Genomic DNA, 20,130 nt, shown 5'->3' with positions numbered 1-20,130 from the left:
GCTTTGGAAGGGCCTGGCCAAGGCAGACCTTGCCTACCTTGAGGTAGGAGCATTGTCTGGTGATGGAGGACCCCGGACCACGACTAAATTTTAGTAAGGCAGGCAAGGGCTGTTCAGGTGGGTGCCTAGAGTAACTCTTTTGCTTCAACTACTTTCTACCCAAGAGTAGGTGGTAGAGAGGACCGGTGTTTCAGAGACAGGGTCTCCCTCTGTCACCCAGACAGGAGTGCAGTGGCGTGATCTCGGCTCACTGCAGCCTCCGCCTCACGGGTTCAAATGATCCTCCTGTCAGCCTCCCAAGTATCAGGGACTACAGGCACCCACCACCATGCCCAGCTAATTTTTGTATAGTAGAGATGGGGTTTCACCATGTTGACTAGGCTGGTCTCAAACTCCTGACCTCAAGTGATCCACCCACCTCAGTCTCCCAAATTGCTGGGATTATAGGCACAAGCCACCATGCCTGGCCCTGACATCTATTTTTAGTTGGTGATTTCTAGGGAATAGCCTGGTTTTCTCAATGAAGGACATTACTTAACAGAGATTAAGTCTAGAACAAGAAGAGCTGATTAACCTAGAACACGGGTTGACCTTGCCTGTAGGGTGGTGAAACGGCCTAAAACCTGAAGGAAGACTTCCCAGGGAGCTGGTCACTGGGGCCAGGCTCACTGGGCTTCTCTGAAGTCAGATCCTGGCCACATCTGGATGTTTTGTTTTTTTTTTTGTTTTGTTTTTTTTTTGGTGAGATGGAGATTTACTCTTGTTGCCCAGGCTGGAATGCAATGGCACGATTTCGGCTTACTGTATCCTCCACCTCCCAGGTTCAAGCGATTCTCCTGCCTCAGCCTCCTGAGTAGCTGTGATTACAGGCATGGGCCACCACGCGCGGCTAATTTTGCATTTTTAGTAGAGACAGGGTTTCACCGTGTTGCCCAGGCTGATCTCAAACTCCTGACCTCAGGTAATCCACCTGCCTCTGCCTCCCAAAGTGCTGGGATTACAGGCATGAGCCACTGCGCCTGGCTGGATGTTTTAAGATTTTATTTTATTTTGTATTTATTTTTCTTTGAGACAGAGTCATGCTCTGCCACCCAGGGTGGAGTGCAGTGGTGTAATCTCAGCTCACTGCAACCTCCGCCTCTTGGGTTCCAGCGATCCTCCCACCTCAGCCTCCCTAGTAGCAGGGATTATAGGCACATGCCACCACGCCCAGCTAATTTTTGTGTTTTTAGTAGAGATGGGGTTTCACCATGTTGGGCAGGCTGGTCTCAAACTCCTGACCTCAGGTGGATCCACCCACCTTGGCCTCCAAAGGGCTGGGATTACAGGCGTGAGCCACTGCACCTGGCCTATTTCAATTTTTGTAGAGGTTTCACCATGTTGCCCAGACTCTTCTCAAACTCCTAAGCTCAAGAGATCTTCCCACCTTGGCCTCCGAAAGTACTAGGATTACAAGCATGAGCTACCACGCCAGGCCAATGCTGAGATGTTTTAAGTCACTTTCTCATTTGTGAGGTTGACAGACTCATGAACACTTCCAGTCTTAAGGGTTTTCCTAGACTGGGCTCGGTGGCTCACGCTTGTAATCCCAGCACTTTGGGAGGCTGAGGTGGGCCGATCACGAGGTCAGGAGATCAAGACCATCCTGGCCAACATGGTGAAACTCCATCTCTACTAAAAATACAAAAATTATCCTGGCGTGGTGGCACACGCACCTGTAGTCCCAGCTACTTGGGAGGCTGAGGCAGGAGAATCGCGTGAACCCGAGGGGGAGCTTGCAGTGAGCCGAGATCGCGCCACTGCACTCCAGCCTGGGCGACAGAGCAAGACTCAGTCTAAAAAAAAAAGCAAGTCTTCCCTTTGCATGTTTTGGTCATGAAAGAAAAATAATGAATACTATGTACTTAAAATTATAACCTACTGTTCCCCATCTGTAAACACCCTGTAACTCTGTAAAATACTAAATATACAAATCAAAGCACACTATTTCACTGCGGCAGGTTCTTCGGTACTCGGTTTGGACACTGCAGATAACCTATATCCTGTTCTTTCCTTCACCGTGGGAGACGAGGTAAGCGGCTGAGCTTGTCCTTCTAAACGAGATTAGGATGGCGGGGGTGTCAGAGGAGGGTTTCAGGTAGCCCAGAAATTCTTTAAATTGCACCTAGATTCCTTGGAATCGGTAGAAGTCTTTCTCATGCATTATACTCTGAAGTTAAGAATATGCTCACCAGAGGCTTGGCGAGGTGACTCATGCCTATAATCCCAGCGCTTTGGGAGGCTGAGGCGGATGGATCACTTAAGGTCAGCAGTTTGAGACCAGCCTGGCCAACATGACAAAACCCCATCTCTGCTAAAAACACAAAAATTAGCCGGGCATGGTGGCTCACAGTTCCAGCTACTAGGGAGGCTGAGACAGGAGAATCACTTGAACCCAGGAGGTGGAGGTTGCGGTAAGCTGAGATTCCACCACTGCACCCCAGCCTGAGTGAGATTCCGTCTCCAAAAAAAAAACGATAGCTTTAGTCAGCTTTAAGGAATGTATGAGGCTGGGTACCGTGGTCACGCCTGTAATCCCAGCACTTTGGGAGGCCAAGGTGGGGAGATGGCTTGAGGTCAGGAGTTTAAGACCAGCCTGGGCCTAGCATAAAATTTTTTTTAAAAAACGGTGATAAAATATATACAATATAACAGGCCTGGGTGTGGTGGCTCACCCCTGTAACCCCAGTACTTTGGGAGGCCGAGGCGGGCAGATCACCTGAGGTCAGGAGTTTGAGACCAGCCTGGCCAACATGGCAAAACTCCGTCTCAACTAAAAATACAAAAATTAGCCAGGTGTGGTGGCTCCTGCCTGTCATCCCAGCTACTCGGGAGGCTGAAGCAGGAGAATCACTTGAACCCAGGAGGTGGAGGATGCAGTGAGCCAAGATTGCACCACTGTACTCCAGCCTGGGCAACAAGAGTGAGACTCCGTCTCAAAAAATAATAATAAAAATAAAAAAATTTTAAATTTAAACATTAAAATTAAAAAATTTTTGTGGGGCCAGGCACGGTGGCTCATGCCTGTCCCAGCACTTTGCCAAGGTGAGTGGATCACTTGAGGTCAGGAGTTTGAGACCAGCCTGGCCAACGTGGTGAAACCTCATCTCTACTAAAAATACAAAAATTAGCTGGGCGTGGTGGCGGGCGCCTTTAGCGCCTGTAATCCCAGCTACTCAGGAGGCTGAGGCAGGGGAATCGCTTGAACCTGGGAAGTAGAGGTTGCGGTGAAATGAGATCGTGCCATAGCACTCCAGAGCGGACACTGTCTAAAAAAAAAAATTGTGTGTGTGTGTGTGTGCATAGTAGATGTATATATTTATGGGCTACATGTAATGTTTTGATACAGGCATGTAATATGAAATAAGCTCATTATGGAGAACGGGCATCCATCCCCCCAGGCATTTATCCTTTGAGTTACAAACAATCCAATTACATTAAGTTATTTTTAAAATATACAATTAAGATATGATTGACTATAGTCACCCTGTTGTGCTATGAAATAGTAGGTCTTATTCACTTATTCATTCTTTTTTTTTTTTGAGACAGAGTTTCGATCTTGTTGCCCAGGCTGGAGCGCAGTGGCGCCATCTCAGGTCACTGCAGTCTCCACCTCCCGAGTTCAAATGATTCTCCTGCCTCAGCCTCGTGAGTAGCTGGGACTACAGGTGCGTGCCATCACACCAGGCTAATTTTTTGTGTGTTTTTAGTAGAGATGGGGTTTCGCCATGTTGGCCAGGCTGGTCTCAAACTCCTGACCTCAGGTGATCCACCCGCCTCCCCCTCCCAAAGTGCTGGGATTATAGACGTGAGCCACCACCAGCCCATTCTACTTTTTTTTTTTTTTTTTTTTTTTTGAGACAGAGTTTGGATCTTGTTGCCCAGGCAGGAGTGCAGTGGCGCCATCTCGGCTCACCACAACCTCCACCTCCCGGGTACAAGCGATTCTCCTGCCTCAGTCTCCCGAGTAGCTGTGACTACAGGCGCGCGCCACCATGCCCGGCTAATTTTGGTATTTTTAGTAGAGACAGGGTTTCACTATGTTGGCCAGGCTGATCTCAAACTCCTGACCTCGTGATCCACCCACCTCAGCCGCCCAAAGTGCTGGGATTACAGGCTTGAGCCACCGCACCTGGCCGGCTCTACTTTTTTTTGTACCCATTAACCATCCCCACCTCCCCCCACAAGCCTCTACTACCAGCCTCCGGTAACCATCCTCCTAGTGTCTTAAGTCCATGAGTTCACTTATTTTGACTTTTAGATCCCACAAATAAGTGAGAACATGCGATGTTTGTGTTTGTTTTGTTTTGTTTTCTTTTTGAGACGGAGTCTCGCTCTGTCGCCCAGGCTGGAGTGCAGTGGCACGATCTCGGCTCACTGCAAGTTTCACCTCCTGGGTTCACGCCATTCTCCTGCCTCAGCCTCCTGAGTAGCTAGAACTACAAACGCTCGCCACAACACCCAGCTAATTTTTTGTATTTTTAGTAGAGACAGGGTTTCACCGCGTTAGCCAGGATGGTCTCGATCTCCTGACCCCGTGATCCACCCGCCTCGGCCTCCCAAAGTACTGGGATTACAGGCGTGAGACACCGCGCCCGGCTGATGTTTGTGTTTTTGTGCCTGGTTTATTTCACTTAACATAATCTCCAGTTCCATCCATGTCGTTGCAAATGGCAGGATCTCATTCTTTTTGGATGGCTGAATAGTACTCCTTTGTGTATAAATACCATATTTTCTTTTTCCATTCTCCTGTTGATGGACACTTAGATTTCTTCCAAATCTTGGCTGTTGTGAACAGTGGCGCAATAAATATGGCAGTGCAGGTATCTCTTCGAGGTACAAATTTCCTTTCTTTGGGGTATATACCCGGCAGTGGGATTGCTGGATCATATGGTAGCTCAATTTTTAGTTTTGTGAGGAACCTCCAAACCATTTTCCATAGTGGGTGCAGTAATTTATGTTCCCACCAGTAGGGTACAAGGGTTCCCTTTTCTTCACATCCTTGCCAGCATTTGTTATTTATATCACAGTTCAAAAAAATAATGTAATATACCAAAAACGATTGAGTTGTGGGGAAAAAAAACCATAAGTGCACTAGAATTTATGCAACTGAACAGGAACTGTCTAGTTTGTTGTCTTTTTTTTTTTTTTTTTTTTTTTTTTTGAGACAGGGTGTCATTCTGTCGCCCAGGCTGCAGTTCAGTGGTGTGATCTCGGCTCACTGCAACCTCCACCTCCCGGGTTCAAGCGTCAGCCTCCCGAGTAGCTGGGATTTACAGGTGCAGCCGTGCATTGAAAGTAATGGTAAAAACCACAATTACTTTTGTGCCAACCTAATACCATCCCACACCAGTGTCCCACAGTCGCACCCCCCCTTGTGGTTAAACTTTCTCTCAGCAGCTGTTGAAAAGTTTTTCCTCTCTCCGATAATTCTGCTGATGGCCGCAAGCGTTGGGCTTCTGTTTTCTGTGGCAGGAGCAGTTCTGCTCTTAAAAGGGAAGGATGTCCCAGGCAACTTTAGGGATATGGGTTTAAAAAAAAATGTTTTAAAGGGAAGGCTTAGGTGCGTTAGCTCTGTAATCCCAGCACTTTGGGAGGCTGAGGCCTGAGGATCCCTTGGGTCCGGGAGTTCAAGACCAGCTTGGGCAATGGAGTGAGACCCCTCCCTATCTCTGCAAAAAAAAAAAAAATAAAGACAATTAGCTGGGCACAGTGGTGCGTACCCGTAGCCCCAGCTACTCTGGAGGCTGAAGTGGGAGAATTGCTTGAGCCCACTTGGCTGAGGCTGCAGTGAGCTGAGATCACAGCAGTGCGCTGCAGCCTGGGTGACAGAGTGAGATCCTGTCTCTAAAAAAAGAAAGTAAAAGAGGGTGGGGAGGGAAAAGAGAGAAAGAAAGAAAGAGAGAGAGGAAAGAAAAAAGAAAGAAAGAGAAGAAGGAAGGAAAGGAAGGAGAAAGAAATAAAAGAAAAAGAGAAGAGGAAGGAAGGAGAGAGGGAAGGAAGGAAAAGGAGGGAGGGAAGGAAGGAGGGAGGGAGGGAAGGAAGGGAGGAAGGGAGGGAATGAGGGAAGGAGGGGAGGGAAGGAGGCAGGGAGGGAAGGAAGGAGGGAGGCAGAGGGAGAGAGGGAAGGGAGGAAGGGAGGGAGGGAAGGAAGGAAGGGAGGGAAGGAGGGAAGGAGGGAAGGGAAGGAGGCAGGGAGGGAAGGAAGGAAGGGAGAGGGAGGGAAGGGAGGGAGGGAATGAGGGAAGGAGAGGAGGGAATGAGGGAAGGAGAGGAGGGAATGAGGGAAGGAGAGGAGGGAAGGAGGCAGGGAGGGAAGGAAGGAGGGAGGCAGAGGGAGAGAGGGAAGGGAGGGAGGGAGGGAAGGAAGGGAGGAAGGGAGGGAATGAAGGAAGGAGGGAAGGGAAGGAGGCAGGGAGGGAATGAAGGAAGGAGGGAAGGGAAGGAGGCAGGGAGGGAAGGAAGGAAGGGAGAGGGAGGGAAGGGAGGGAGGGAATGAGGGAAGGAGAGGAGGGAAGGAGGCAGGGAGGGAAGGAAGGAAGGAGGCAGGGAGGGAAGGAAGGAGGGAGGCAGAGGGAGAGAGGGAAGGAAGGAGGGAGGGAAAGAGGAAGGGAGGGAGGGAGGGAAAGGGAGGGAAGGAAGGAGGGAGGGAGAGAGAAAGGGAAAGGACGGAAGGAAGGAGGGAGGGAGAAAGGGAAAGGAGGGAAGGAAGGAGGGAGGGAGGGAAGGAAGTAGGGAGAGAGGGAAGGAAAGAGGGAGGGAGGGAGAAAGGGAAAGGAGGGAAGGAAGGAGGGAGAGGGAAGGAAGGAGGGAGGGAGGGAGAAAGGGAAAGAGGGAGGGAAGGAAGGAGGGGGGAAAGGAAGGAGGGAGGGAGAAAGGGAAAGAGGGAGGAAAGGAGGGAGGGAGGGAGGGAAGGGAAGAGATAAAGACCAGGGCCAGCTCTTAACCAAAGGGAAAAGGGCGAAGCAAGTCTGTAGGGCTCAAGAAGGGAAGCCTACAGCACCTAGTTATTGTTACCTGGAGACAAATGTGCAACGATCTGATCCCAGCTGGGGTGAACAAAGAGAAAATAGACCAGCAACCCAACGCGTTATTGGTGGCCTTTGGAAAGACCTGACCCCCAGTCACCAGTTTAGATCCCTTCCCAGGGGAAGTGAAACTCCTCCTTTTTGGTTATGGGGCGAGTCCCCTTCATTGCTCCACTGCCACCTTCTCATCTATTCCAGAAAACATCCTGGGTATGGGCTCGCTCTGTCACCGCAGGCTGGAGTGCAGTGGCACGATCATAGCTCCTGGTGCACCAACACGCCCGGCTAATTTTTATAATTTTTTTGTGGAGACCGGGTCTTGCCATGTTGGCCAGGCTGGTCTTGAACTCCTGGGCTCGATCCTCCTGCCTCAGCCTCCCAAAGTGCTGGAATTACAGGTGTGAGCCACTCTGCCGGGCCCCTACTTTATTTATTGTCCCTAGGGTAAGAGCATGTCAACCTTGATGCTATCACACAAATTATAGACTGAGACGCATATAGCGTTCTTGCCTGTTCTGGAGGGCTGCCTCTCATTATCTTGCTGGAACATGCATCCTCTTTCCCTATGATGGGCAAGCCCTGGGTCTGGACAAAACAGTGCAGAGATCTACCCCTCTCCCAGCTGTGCAAGACCAGACTTATTGGCTGGGTGCCGTAGCTCACGCCTGTAATCCCAACACTTTGGGAAACTGAGGCAGGTGGATCACCTGAGGTCAGGAGTTCGAGACCAGCCTGGCCAACATAGTGAAACCCAGTCTCTACTAAAAATACAAATATTAGCTGGGTGTGGTGGTAGGTGCCTGTGATCCCAGCTACTAGGGAGGCTGAGGCAGGAGAATCGCTGGAACCCAGGAGGCAGAGGCAGAGGTGAGCCGAGATCATGCTACTGCACTCCAGCCCGGGTGACAGAATGAGACTCCATCTCAAAAAAAAAAAAAAGACCACGCTTCTGTCTGTAAGATCGTTTTGCATATGAGGTCCTTTCACAGACCATTTCCCTCCAGCACCTACCAGTGCCCAGGCCCGTGAAGGAAGCAGGGAGCTAGAACAGAGCAGGTAGGCTGGGTGCGATGGCTCATGCCTGTAATCCCAGCATTTTGGGAGGCTAAGGTGGGAGGATCACTTGAGCCCAGGCATTCAAGAACAGCCTGGGCAACACAGTGAGACCCCATCACTACAAAGTTTTAAAATGAGCCAAGCACAGTGGCCTGCACCTGTAGTCCCACCTACAGGCGAGGCAGAGGTGGAAGGATCACTTGAGCCCGAGAGTTGGAGGCTGCAGTGAGCTATGATCTTGCCGCTGCACTCCAGCATAGGTGACAGAGCAAGACCCTGTCAAAAAAAACCAAAAACAAACAAACAAAAACCAGAACAGACTGGGTGCAGTGTAATCCCAGCACTCTGGGAGGCCGAGCAGGCAGATTACTTGAATCCAGGAGTTTGAGACCAGCCTGGCCAACATAGTGAAACCCCGTCTGTACTAAAAGTACAAAAAATTAGCCGGGCGTGGTGGCAGGTGTATGTAATCCCAACTACTCAGGAGGCTGAAGCAGGAGAATTGCTTGAAACCGGGAGGCAGAGGTTGCAGTGAGCCGAGATCGCCGCACCGCTCTCCAGCCTGGGTGACCAAGCAAGACCCCATCTAAAAAAAAAATGAGAAAGAAAGAAAGAAAAAGAACAGCAGGTAACTCCTGTCCAGGTGCATAGTCTGGGGCTGGAGGGAAACAGATGCAGGTTTGTTCCCATTGTGTGAGGAGGAGCCAGTCAGGGGGTCCCAGCACTTGGCATTGCTGGATGGAACAAGGGAGGGTGGCGGTTGCTCGCACAGGCACAGGTCTGGGCGTCTGATGGCCCTAGCTTCAGTCCTAGTCCGGCCACAGAGGGAGGCAGGGTGAGCTCCTGACACGGACGCCTGCAGGATGTCTCAGAACCGGTCTCTGGAGCATGTGCTACCCTCCTTGTCCACGAGGTGGCAGCAGCGGGCCTAGCCGCTCGTCTCCGCGGCCACCTCTTTCTGGCCGGGCCGGGACACCGCGGCCAAGGCTAAAAGAGAAACCTAGCCCCAAGCTGAGAGTGGGACCCCAGAGCCAGGGTCCCAGGCCTAGAGGCGTCCAGGACTGGGGGCCAAGGTTCTGAAATGCCAGACATATAGGAGGTGGGGGACCGTCATGCTCTTCCCTGGTGTCTCCAGCAGGTGGGATAAACACCGGGTTCAATGGGACCAGGCGCGGTGGCCTCACGCCTGTAATCCCTGCACTTTGGGAGGCTGAGGATGGAGGATCGCTTAAGGCCAGGAGTTCAAGACCAGCCTGGGCAACATAGTGAGACCTTGTCTCTACAAAAAATAAAAAATAAAAAAATTAGCTGGGCGTGGTGGCATGCACCTGGGGTTCCAGCTAACTCTGGAGGCTGAGGTGGGAGGATCGTTTGAGCCTGGGAGGCAGAGGTTGCAGTGAGCTGAGATTGCACCACTGCACTCCAGCCTGAGTGACCGGGTGAGACCCCGTCTCAAAAAAAATTTTTTAAAAAGGGGAAAGAACAGCAGGTAACCTCTATCCAGGTGCACAGTCTGGGGCTGAAGGGAAACTGTTGCAGGCTTGTTCCCATTGTGTGAGGAGGAGCCAGTCAGGGGGTCCCAGTGAGGAAGCCAGGCTTTGGGGTCTGGGTTCAAATTCAGCTTCACCTCTGGACCGAGTGAGACCCTGTCTCAAAAAAAAAAAAAAAAAGCAGGCGAGGAATAGAGACAGAGGGTCAGACAGCAAGAGTCCCAGAGGATGAGACAGATGGACACAGAGACAAAGGATGCGGGATGTAGGTGGGCAGGGCAGGGACAGAGAGACCCCTGCAGAGGCCACGAGGGCAGGGCAGATGGAACAAGTGACCAAAGACAGGTGGAGGAGTGGACGGCACGAGAGTCAGAGGCTGCAGACAGCGAGGGCGCTAAAGGGTGGGAGAAGGAAGGAGAGCCCTGCTCCACCCCAGCCCTGGGGGTCTCATCACCCCACTGCACAGATGAGGCTCCTGGCATCAAGGGGTGCAGAGAATGGCTCATAGCACAGGCAGAGGGACCACAGCCCACTCCTGCCCAGCGGTGCTCCTGTGCCCAGCCCTGGGGTGGACACCGTGGCTGCCATCCACACAGACGTGAGGACCGAGTGAGATAGTTCCCTGTGGAGTCCAGGATGCTCTGGCAGCTGAGGTCAATAAAGCCACATCCCACAAGTGGGTGGACTGCCTTGTGCTATTGACCATTAAACAGCTGCCCAAGGCCATCGAGCTATTAATTCAATAATAATTATTATTATTATTTTAAATTTTTTTGTTGTGTTTTTTGTTTTTTTTTGTTTTGGTTTTTTGAGATGGAGTCTCGCTCTGTTGTCCAGGCTGTAGTGCAGTGGCACGATCTTGGCTCACTGCAAACTCCGCCTTCTGGGCTCAAGTGATTCTCCTGCCTCAGCCTCCCAAGTAGCTGGGATTACAGGCACCCACCATCACACCCGGCAAATTTTTGTATTTTTAGTAGAGATGGGGTTTCACCATTTTGGCCAGGCTGGTCTCAAACTCCCGACCTAAATAAGGTGATCCACCTGCCTTGGCCTCCCAGAGTGCTGGGATTACAGATGTGAGCCACCACGCCCGGCCTATTTATTGTTTTTACAGACAGACAGGGTCTTGCTGTCCCCTAGGCTGGAGTGCAGTGGCAGAGTCACGGCTCACTGCAGCCTCCAACTCTTGGGCTCAAGAAATCCTCCCGTTTTGGCCTCCCAAAACACTGGGACTACAGGTGTGTGCCACCACACCCAGCTAATTAAAAAAATTTTTTTAGAGATGGGGTCTCGTTCTGTTGTCCAGGCTGGTCTCAAATTCCTGTTCTCAAGCGATCCTCCTGCCTCAGCCTCCAAAAATGTTAGGATTGCAGGTGCAAGCCACTGCACCTGGCCTCTATCTCCCTGTTTCTTGCTCTCTCCCCATCTGTGTGTGTCTCTGACAGTCTGTGGCTCTCTGTATCTTTCTGTGTGTCTCTCTGTGTGTGTCTTGGTCCATCTCATGCCCAGCTAATTTTTAAATTTTTTGTAGAGATGGGGTTTCACCATGTTGGCCAGGCTGGTCTTGAACTCCAGACCTCAGGTGATTCTCCTGCTTCAGCCTCCCAAAGTGTTGGGATTACAGGCATGAGCCACCGTGCCTGGCCCATGGGTATGAATTTCTGCCTGTGTGTGTCTTCTTCTTTTTTTTTTTTTTTTTGAGATGAAGTCTTGCTCTGTCACCCAGGCTGGAGTGCAGTGGCGCTATCTTGGCTCACTGCAACCTCCACCTCCTGGGTTCAAGCAATTCTCCTGCCTCAGCCTCCCGAGTAGCTGGGATTACAGGCGCCCGCCACCACACCCAGATAATTTTTGTATTTTTGGTAGATATGGGGTTTCACCATGTTGGTCAGGCTGGTTTCGAACCCCTGACTTCATGACCTGCCTGCCTTGGCCTCCCAAAGTGCTGGGATTATAGGCATGAGCCACCGCGCCCGGCCCATGGGTGTGAATTTCTGCCTGTGTGTGTCTTTTTAGCGTATGTGTGTCTCCATATCTGCCATCTGCAGGAGCACCTCAGTTTCATTATCTTGCTCCCTGTCTATTGGAGTGTATCTCTCTTCCTCTCTGTGTGACTTTTTGTGTTTATGTGTGTGTTTAGTGTGTGTCCATATTTTCCTGTTCTCTTGTGTCTCTCTGCTCTCTGTGTCTCTCTCTTTTTCTTTCTGTTTTTTGAGACGGAGTCTCCCTCTGTCACCCAGGCTGGAGTGCAGTGGTGCGATCTCGGCTCACTGCAACCTCTGCTTCTGAGGTTCAAACGATTCTCCTGCCTCAGCCTCCCGAGTAGCTGGAATTACAGACACATGCCACCATGCCCAGCTAATTTTGTATTTTTAATAGAGACGGGGTTTCACCATGTTGGCCAGGCTGGTCTTAAACTCCTGACTTTACGTGATCCACCCGCCTCGGCCTCCCAAAGTTTTTGGATTACAGGTGTGAGCCACCTCGCCCGGTCCTATCTCTCTTTCTTCTCTTTCTCCCTCTCACTTTGTTTCTCTTCTCTCTCTCTCTCCCGCCTCCTTCCCCCGTCTCCCCTCCCTTCCCCCCACCGCCCTCTTCATAGCTGAGCCTGTCCGGCAGTGCGGCGGATGTACGGATGATTCAGTGGCTGGCAGGAAGCCCGCCCTGCCCGCCCGCCAGTGTCAGTGGTGTTGGCATCAGCTCGGGCACGTGTGCGGGCTCAGGATGGGGCGGCCGTGGTGAGGAACCCTGGATTCTCAGGTAAGCCTATCCCAGGGGTGCCTCAGTCCTCAGGCTGTCCCCCATCCCCCAGGAGCTCCTGGCCCCACTGGGTGGGGTGGGAAGAGGCCTGGATGCCTGGCGCCCCCTCCCGCAGCCCCACTCTCACCCTGGCACCAGGCTCTGTGGCACTTCAGGGGTCAGTTTGTTTCTGGGCTTCTGGCCACTCTCTTGCCCTCGCCTTCCCCTGTCCAGCCTGTGTAGCCTTGGGACATCCCAGGGTGGTCCCATCATTGCCAGAGACTGGTGAAGGGTGGCCGAGAGCCAAAACAGTGGCTGCCCTGGCCTGGGAGCCTCGGTTTCCTCATCCGTGAAATGGGACTGTAACCCCCTACACAGGTCAGGGGAAAACGGTGGGATTACAGGCCAGGGCCCAGGTCTTGCCCCAGGTCAGGTGGAGAACCCCCACCGCCTCCCTGCCCAGCCCCCTACCTGGCCCTCAGCTCTGTCCCTGGGACCAGGGCTGCTCAGGCCCCTGCTGCACCCGCCCGCCTCCCTCTCTCCCTCCCAGCTAGGCTCATTTGAAGCCCAGAGTTATTTGGAAAAAGCAACAGGACCAGCCAGGCACGGTGGCTCAACCTGTAATCCCAGCATTTGGGGAGGCCAAGGCGGGAGGATCATTTGCAGTCAGGAGCTGGAGACCAGCCTGGGCAACATAGTGAGACTCCCATCTCTTTAAAAAATAAAAATAAAAAAATAAAATTAAAAACTAAATGAAAAAACCAACAGACCCCAGAGCAGAGTCCAGTGGATAAAGCCATCCAGGGCTTCAAGCCAGGCTGCCCCCTCCCCAACCCCAGTGTCCCCAACCGCAGCTCAGCTCGGAGACGGCTGGGAGAACCAGCAGGGTGGTCTCGAGCGTCCTTCCAGGTGGGATTCAGACACTGTAGCTCCTCCAGCCCAGCCCCAAGAGCTTCCCCGAAGCCAGCTCTTGGCAATTGTTGTTCATATGAAAACTGCCCACTTCCCTTTAGTGCTATTTTGGCCTCTGCAGAACCGTGGTCTGTGGCAGCCCCCACTCCCCACCCCGCCCAGCCCTGCCGGCCCCTGGGGGCCTCAGAGGGCCCACCCTCCGCTCCCTCCACCTCAGCCCACCTGCTTTCAGAACCTGGATGGGAGAGTGAAAGTGAGAGCGAGACAGAGACACAAAGGGAGACAGAGACAGAGAGAGAGCACAGAATTTTTTTTTTTTTTAAACGGAGTCTCACTCTGTTGTCCAGGCTGGAGTGCAGTGGCGTGATCTCGGCTCACTGCAACCTCCACCTCCCAGGTTCAAGCAGTTCTCCTGCCTTACCCTTCCAAGTAGCTGGGGACTACAGGCACGTGCTACCACACCTGGCTAATTTTTTATTTTTTATTTATTTTTTATTTTTTGGAGACAGTCTTGCTCTGTCTCCCAGGCTGGGAGTGCAGTGGTGCAATCTCAGCTTACTGCAAGCTCCACCTCCCGGGTTCATGCCATTCTCCTGCCCCAGCCTCCCGAGTAGCTGGGACTAGAGGCGCCTGCCACCACGACCGGCTAATTTTTTGTATTTTTAGTAGAGACGGGGTTTCGCCATGTTAGCCAGGATGGTCTCAATCTCCTGACTTTGTGATCTGCCTGCCTCGGCCTCCCAAAGTGCTGGGATTACAGGTGTGAGCCACCGTGCCTGGCCTAATTTTTTATTTTTAGTAGAGACAGGGTTTCACCATGTTGGCCAGGCTGGTCTTGAACTCCTGACCTCAGATGATTTGCCCGCCTCAGCCTCCCAAAGTGTTGGGATTACAGGCGTGAACCACCGCACCCGGCCAACAGCACAGGATGTATTCAGTCTGGGGGCAGACACATGACTGTTTGTTAAATTTCATTTTTTGTTTTTAGAGATGGGGTCTTGCTCTGTCACCCAGGCCGGAGTTCAGTGGTGTGATCTTGGCTCACTGCAGCTTCCAACTCCTGGGCTCAAGCAATTCTCTTGCCTCAGTGTCCCGAGTAGCTGGAACCACAGGCATGTGCCACTGCGCCTGCCTAATTTTTTCATTTTTTTGTAGAGACAGGGCCTTGTTACATCGTTCAGGCTGGTCTCGAACTCCTGGCCTCAAGCGATCCTCCTGTCTCGGCCTCCCAGTGTTGAGATTACAGGCGTCAGCCACCACGCCCAGCCTGATCCCATTTTATTTATTTATTTATTTAATTTGTTATTATTATTATTATTATTATTTTGAGATGGAGTCTCACTCTGTCTCCCATGCTGCAGTGCACTGGCGTGATCTCAGCTCACTGCAACTCACTGCCTCCTGGGTTCAAGTGATTCTCATGCCTCAGCCTCCCAAGTAGCTGGAATTACAGGCTTGCACCTCCACGCCTGGCTAATTTTTGTATTTCTAGTAGAAACAGGGTTTCACCATGTTGGCCAAGCTGGTCTCAAACTCAAGTGATCCTCCTGTCTCGGCCTCCCAAAGTATTGGGATTACAGGTGTGAGTCCCTGTACCCAGCCCGACCTCATTTTATAGATGAGAAAACTGAGGCGGGGGGCTCTCAGGCAGAGGCTAGATTTGGTCCCATGAGCCCTCCTGCAAGACAAGTTGCTCCAACCTCACAAGCCTGAGATGAACTTGGGCCATGCTGGAGGGGTTGGGGGTACACCTCGGGTTGGGGGCACTGAGGCAAGGAGAGTTTCGAGGAGGGAGAAGGGCAGTGCCCAGGCAGGCCATGGGGAAGAGAGAGCAGAGCTTTCCTCGGACAACCTCCCGGGGTGACGTGGGTCATGCCAGTCACACGGCTCAGAAATTCACTTGTTCCCACTGACTCACTTGGCTTTTGGGGAGAGGCCTGGTGGCTTCTCTGTGATGCGCCTCTTACAGTGGCTCAGGGCCGCATGGAGATTCCCTGTCATCTTACCACAGGGATTTGGGAAGTCCAGAGAGGTCCTGAGACTTGTCCAAAGCCACGCAGCTTTCAAGGGGGACAGCCCAGGTCCTGGTGGACCTCAGGGGGATCCCAAGGCAGGAGGTAGGCAGCCTGGAGCTCCTCCATTATTATTATTATTATTATTGAGATAGAGTTTCGCTCTTGTTGCCCAGGCTGGATGGAGTGCAGTGGCGTGATCTCAGCTCACTGCAACCTCCACCTCCTGGGTTCAAGCAATTCTCTGCCTCAGCCTCCTGAGTAGCTGGGATTACAGGCGCCCACCACCACACCTGGCTAATTTTTTGTATTCTTTTTTAGTAGGCACAGGGTTTCACCATCTTGGCCAGGCTGGTCTTGAACTCCTGACCTCATGATCCACCCGCCTCAGCCTCCCAAAGTGTTGGGATTACAGGCATGAGCCACTGTGCCCGGCCATTTTTTTTTTTTTTTTTTTTTGAGATGGAGTCTCGCTCTGTTGCCCAGGCTGGAGTGCAGTGGCATGATCTCGGCCCACTGCAACCTCCACCTCCTAGGTTCAAGTGATTCTCTTGCCTCAGATTCCTGATTAGCTGGGATCACAGGCGTGCGCCACCACACCCGGCTAATTTTTGTATTTTTAGTAGAGATGGGGTTTCACCATGTTGGACAGGCTAGTCTCGAACTCCCGACCTCATGATCTGCCTGCCTTGGCCTCCCAAAGTGCTGGGATTACAGGCGTGAGCCACCACGCCCTGCTGGAGCTCCTCCCTTTTAAGTCCTGTTTACTGCTCCAAGCCTCACCTTCCCCAGCTGTGGGATGGGGAGAAGCCCTCCTCACTGGTGGCCAGGGTGGGAAGAACACGGCGGGTGGGGGAGAGAGGACACTCGGGAGTGTTGGCTCCACAAATGCCCACCATACCCAACCCCTTCAGAGACCCCACCACCCTCAACTCTGTCCCCAGCCATCTCCAGGGGACCAGGTCTCCTTATTATTATTTTTTGAAACGGAGTCTCACTCTGTTGCCCAGGCTGGAGTGCAGTAGCATGATCACAGCTCACTGCAGATATATATATATTTTTTGTGTGTGTGTGTGTGTATTTTTTTTGTAGAGATGGAATTTCACCGTGTTGCCTAGGCTGGTCTCGAGCTCTTGATCTCAAGCGATCCTCCCTGCCTCGGCCTCCCAACGTGCTGGGATTACAGGCGTGAGCCACCGCGCCTGGCCAGGGTCTGTTCCTAGTTGCAACAGTTCTTGGAAACCCACTCGAGAGGGCCACGCCTCCATTCACCAGGCCACGGTGGGTGGTGTGCGTATGTTTTGCTGAGGCCTGGTCATCACGCTGTGGCTCCAAGGCTGGGACCAGCCACAGACCGAGAAGCCGGTCAGGTGTCAGCCAGAGATTCAGGGCTCCCTCCCGCTGAACATCCTGTCTTTAGCCCATCCTTGGCATCCCAGCTCATGTCATCCCAGCCACCTGCAGCAGTGCCCTAGGGCCCCATCCCTCTGCGGATCACCTTTCTCCACCTCATGCTCTTGGGCCACCTCCTCCAAGAAGCCTTCCCTGACCTCCCTCCTCCCAGCTCCCACCACAGGCAGAATCTGGGCTTGCAGTTGTTTCAGGAATGGAAGCCCCATTCCCAGGTCCTGGGGGGACCCCAAGGCAGGAGGTGGGCAGAGAGGGGTCCTGCGAAGCATAGAGGAGCCCTGAGTTGCTCTGGGGTGGGCGAGGGCTTCCGGGTGCTTCTGCGTGAGTGGTGGCCACAGACTGTCACCTCCAGGAGCCAGGGTGGGTTTACTGGAGGCAACCCACTGTGGGTTGATGGGCAGAGCCAGGGTTAGGGGCAGGACACTGGGGCCTGAATCCCATCTTTCCACTTAGCAGACGTGAGCTCTCTGGCCTCAGTTTCTCGATTTGTGAAATGCAGTGAACCTCGTCCTCAAAGGGCAGTTGTCTAGATTAAGCGAGGCTGTGTATAGGGCTGTGTGCGTGCACATGGGGCTGTCTTGTGGGCCCCCAGAACCTTCCAGCACTTATCAAGGGTGAAGATGGCCCACAGGGCAGAGGTGTTGGTTTGGGGTCACATGGGGTGAACAGGACTGGTTCTGTCCTTGCCCAGTGCAGGAGCGGGGAGGGGAGGTGGTGTTTCCGCAGCCTGGGCTCAGGTATGGGGCTGTCCGAGCACAGTGGGGGTGTGGGGTAGGATTCCTGAAAAAGGGGCCCCTTGCTCACGGGCACCTCCCATTTCAGCATCACAAGAGGCAACACCAGGAGCCAACATGAGCTCGGGGACTGAACTGCTGTGGCCCGGAGCAGCGCTGCTGGTGCTGTTGGGGCTGGCGGCCAGTCTGTGTGTGCGCTGCTCACGCCCAGGTAAGCGGGGGTCTCGGGGACGTGATGGGGAGAAGGTGTGGACAGTGCATCTCAGAGGCCCTCTCAGGCCCAGACGTGGCTGTGGTCAGAAGAGGCGGTCAGATGAACCTCGTGATGTGACCCCTGAACCCCTAAACTGCCCCTGAAGACAATGGTCAGGTGCACCCGAGGGCTTTGGCTTTGCTGGGTCAACTGTGGTATCTCGGGCCAGAGAGATTGCCCCAGACGAGGGAGGGGAGGCGAGGTTGCCTGTGGCATCCACTTTTCTAGCCTCTCCTCTTCTAAAAAAGGGTGAGCAAATACCATTTTTTTTTTTTTTTTTTTTGACAGAGTCTCGCTCTGGTCTCCCAGGCTGGAGGGCAGTGATGCAATCTTGGCTCACTGTAACCTCCAACTCTCGGGTTGAAGCGATTCTCCTGCCTCAACCCCCTGAATAGCTGGGACTACAGGTGCCTGCCACCATGCCTGGCTAATTTTTGTGTTTTTAGTAGAGACGGGGTTTCCCCATGTTGGCCAGGCTGGTCACGAACTGCTGACCTCATGTGATCCTCCCGCCTCGGCCCAAAGTGCTGGAATTACAGGAGGGAGCCACCACACCTGGTCCCAAATACTCTTTAATATCAGGTGGCCAGTGATGATTGACAGTTTGGCCCCCAAGTCCTGTCTGAGTCCTGCTGGAGACAAGACATGGCGGGGGGTGTCTGACCTCAGGTCGCAGCTGCTCCCAGACCCTTTGCTAATCCTGGCCTTTTCTTGCAGGTGCAAAGAGGTCAGAGAAAATCTACCAGCAGAGAAGTCTGTGAGTTGCCTCGATGTCCCTAGCCTGGTGTATTCATGTGCCCTGGGCATGGACGTCCCCAAGGGAATTCCTGGCACCCCATCCTTCACCCCTTCACTCACACCTCCTCCGTGCCAAGTTCTAGCGGGTCCCTAGCCATCAGAGAAGGGAGAGAAAGTGTCCAGGGGCTGTCCAGGCCCTGCTGTAGCTTGGGTTAGGGAGGGCTTTGGGAGGCGGGGACGCCTGGGCTGTGGGGCTAGCCACTCTTCAGCTTGCCTGTGAACCCCTCCAGAAGTCCAGGCATCTGGCCAGGCACGATGGTTCACACCTGTAATCCCAGCACTTTGGGAGGCCAAGGCAGGTGGATCACCTGAGGTCAGGAGTTTGAGACCAGCCTGGCCAACATGGTGAAAACCTCATTTCTACTAAAATACAAAAATGAGCTGGGCGTGGTGGTGGGTCCCTGTACTCCCAGCTACTCTGGAGGCTGAGGCAGATGAATCACTTGAACCCAGGAGGTGGAGGTTGCAGAGAGCCGAGATTGTGCCACTGCACTCCAGCCTGGGCAAAAAAGCAAGATTCCGTCTCAGAAAAGAAAAAAAGAAAAGAAAAAAAAAATAGAGGTCCACCAGGCACCTGTGTCCTCAGTCTCCCTTTGACCCCAATCCCCAGGGGCTAGTCCGCTCTCCCCTTGCAATGCAAGAGACAGAGAACCCGGCACAGGGTGAAATGTGAACGTTGTCGGAGACTCCCCTGGAAAAAACTGCCGGAGCTCAGGGGAGGATGTGGGCAAGTCCCTCGGGGGACCAGGGAAGGACTGTGAGAAAGACCCAGGGAAGGGCAGTGGGTTCGACACTGCAGACTGGGGCTGAAACCCAGAACAACCCAGGCACATGGGCAGTTGCCACAGGTGTCCTTTGATTAAGAGAATGGCTGTGGGCCCAGGAAACCTTGGAGGTCCACATGCACCCCCGAGCAGTCACTCATGACCCACACACGCACACCCGCACACACATCCTTCCTCATTTCCTTTTGCAACTGAAAAACCACAGTGAGATTTGAAAATAGAATCTTCCCATCCTTGCTCATCGTGGGCCAGGGTTAGACCTTTCTGGGTCTTTCTGGCCACGTGGCTTTCTGGCCGCCTGCAACCTCCCCCGATGCCCCCCATGCCCTTGACTCCTCGGACACTTCCCCTCTCCCCTCAGGCCCTGCCCACCCCCAGCCCCCTGATTGATCTTAGAGCCATAGATGGTCAGGGCCAGACTCAGCGTCCCCATGTGGGAGGTGGAGGGGAGCTGTTTGGTCTTCTCCCTGGAATGCCTGTGCCTGCCTCTCCATCTGTCACCTTGGTTGGGCTCAGTCCCACCAGCCTGCATGAAGCGACTGCTGTGAGCACAGGCTCTGTTCCTCTGTTGCTTCTCCCAGGAAGCCACGTCTGACTGACTCTCTCCTGTGGATTTAGAGTATCTCTCCTAAATCAGGTCACCCTGAGCCCCAGTCTTCAAGGAGCTTGGAAGGCTGGGCCAGGTTCCCATTCTGGTTCAGAGGAGGAGCCCCCAAACCTGCTTTAATAATGAGCTAATCCACTCCATTATCTGTAATGGCAGCTTCCATTTTCAAGAGCACCTCATGGTCCAAGATGGCAGCTGGGGTGCCGGCCCTCATTTCTGCATTCCCAGCAGCAGGAAGAAAGAATGAACAAGGATACAAAGGGTGTC

At 53.0% G+C, this 20,130-nt stretch overlaps 1 protein-coding gene across 6 annotated transcripts in view; it reads left to right on the top strand.

Annotated features, from left to right (window-relative positions):
• The first annotated feature begins 2,005 nt into the window (after nucleotides 1-2,005).
• Nucleotides 2,006-20,130, top strand: part of LAT2 (linker for activation of T cells family member 2) — a 30,840-nt gene continuing 12,715 nt past the window's right edge. The window contains exons 1-5 of one of the 6 annotated variants that reach the window (XM_034951404.3): nucleotides 2,006-2,071; nucleotides 12,216-12,373; nucleotides 16,369-16,487; nucleotides 17,509-17,631; nucleotides 18,391-18,430. In XM_034951404.3, coding sequence (XP_034807295.2) covers nucleotides 17,538-17,631; nucleotides 18,391-18,430 — 134 coding nt within the window. In that variant the 5' untranslated portion in view covers nucleotides 2,006-2,071; nucleotides 12,216-12,373; nucleotides 16,369-16,487; nucleotides 17,509-17,537. Of the gene's footprint in view, nucleotides 2,072-3,164; nucleotides 5,344-12,215; nucleotides 12,374-16,368; nucleotides 16,558-17,508; nucleotides 17,632-18,390; nucleotides 18,431-20,130 lie in introns of those variants that run through there. The other 5 variants (XM_055114483.2, XM_063605864.1, XM_063605863.1 and 2 more) reach the window with 5 other exon arrangements.

This window comes from Pan paniscus, chromosome 6, assembly GCF_029289425.2.
Source record: "Pan paniscus chromosome 6, NHGRI_mPanPan1-v2.0_pri, whole genome shotgun sequence".
Classification (NCBI taxonomy): Eukaryota; Metazoa; Chordata; class Mammalia; order Primates; family Hominidae; genus Pan; species Pan paniscus.
This window is presented reverse-complemented; position numbering and strand designations above follow the sequence as displayed.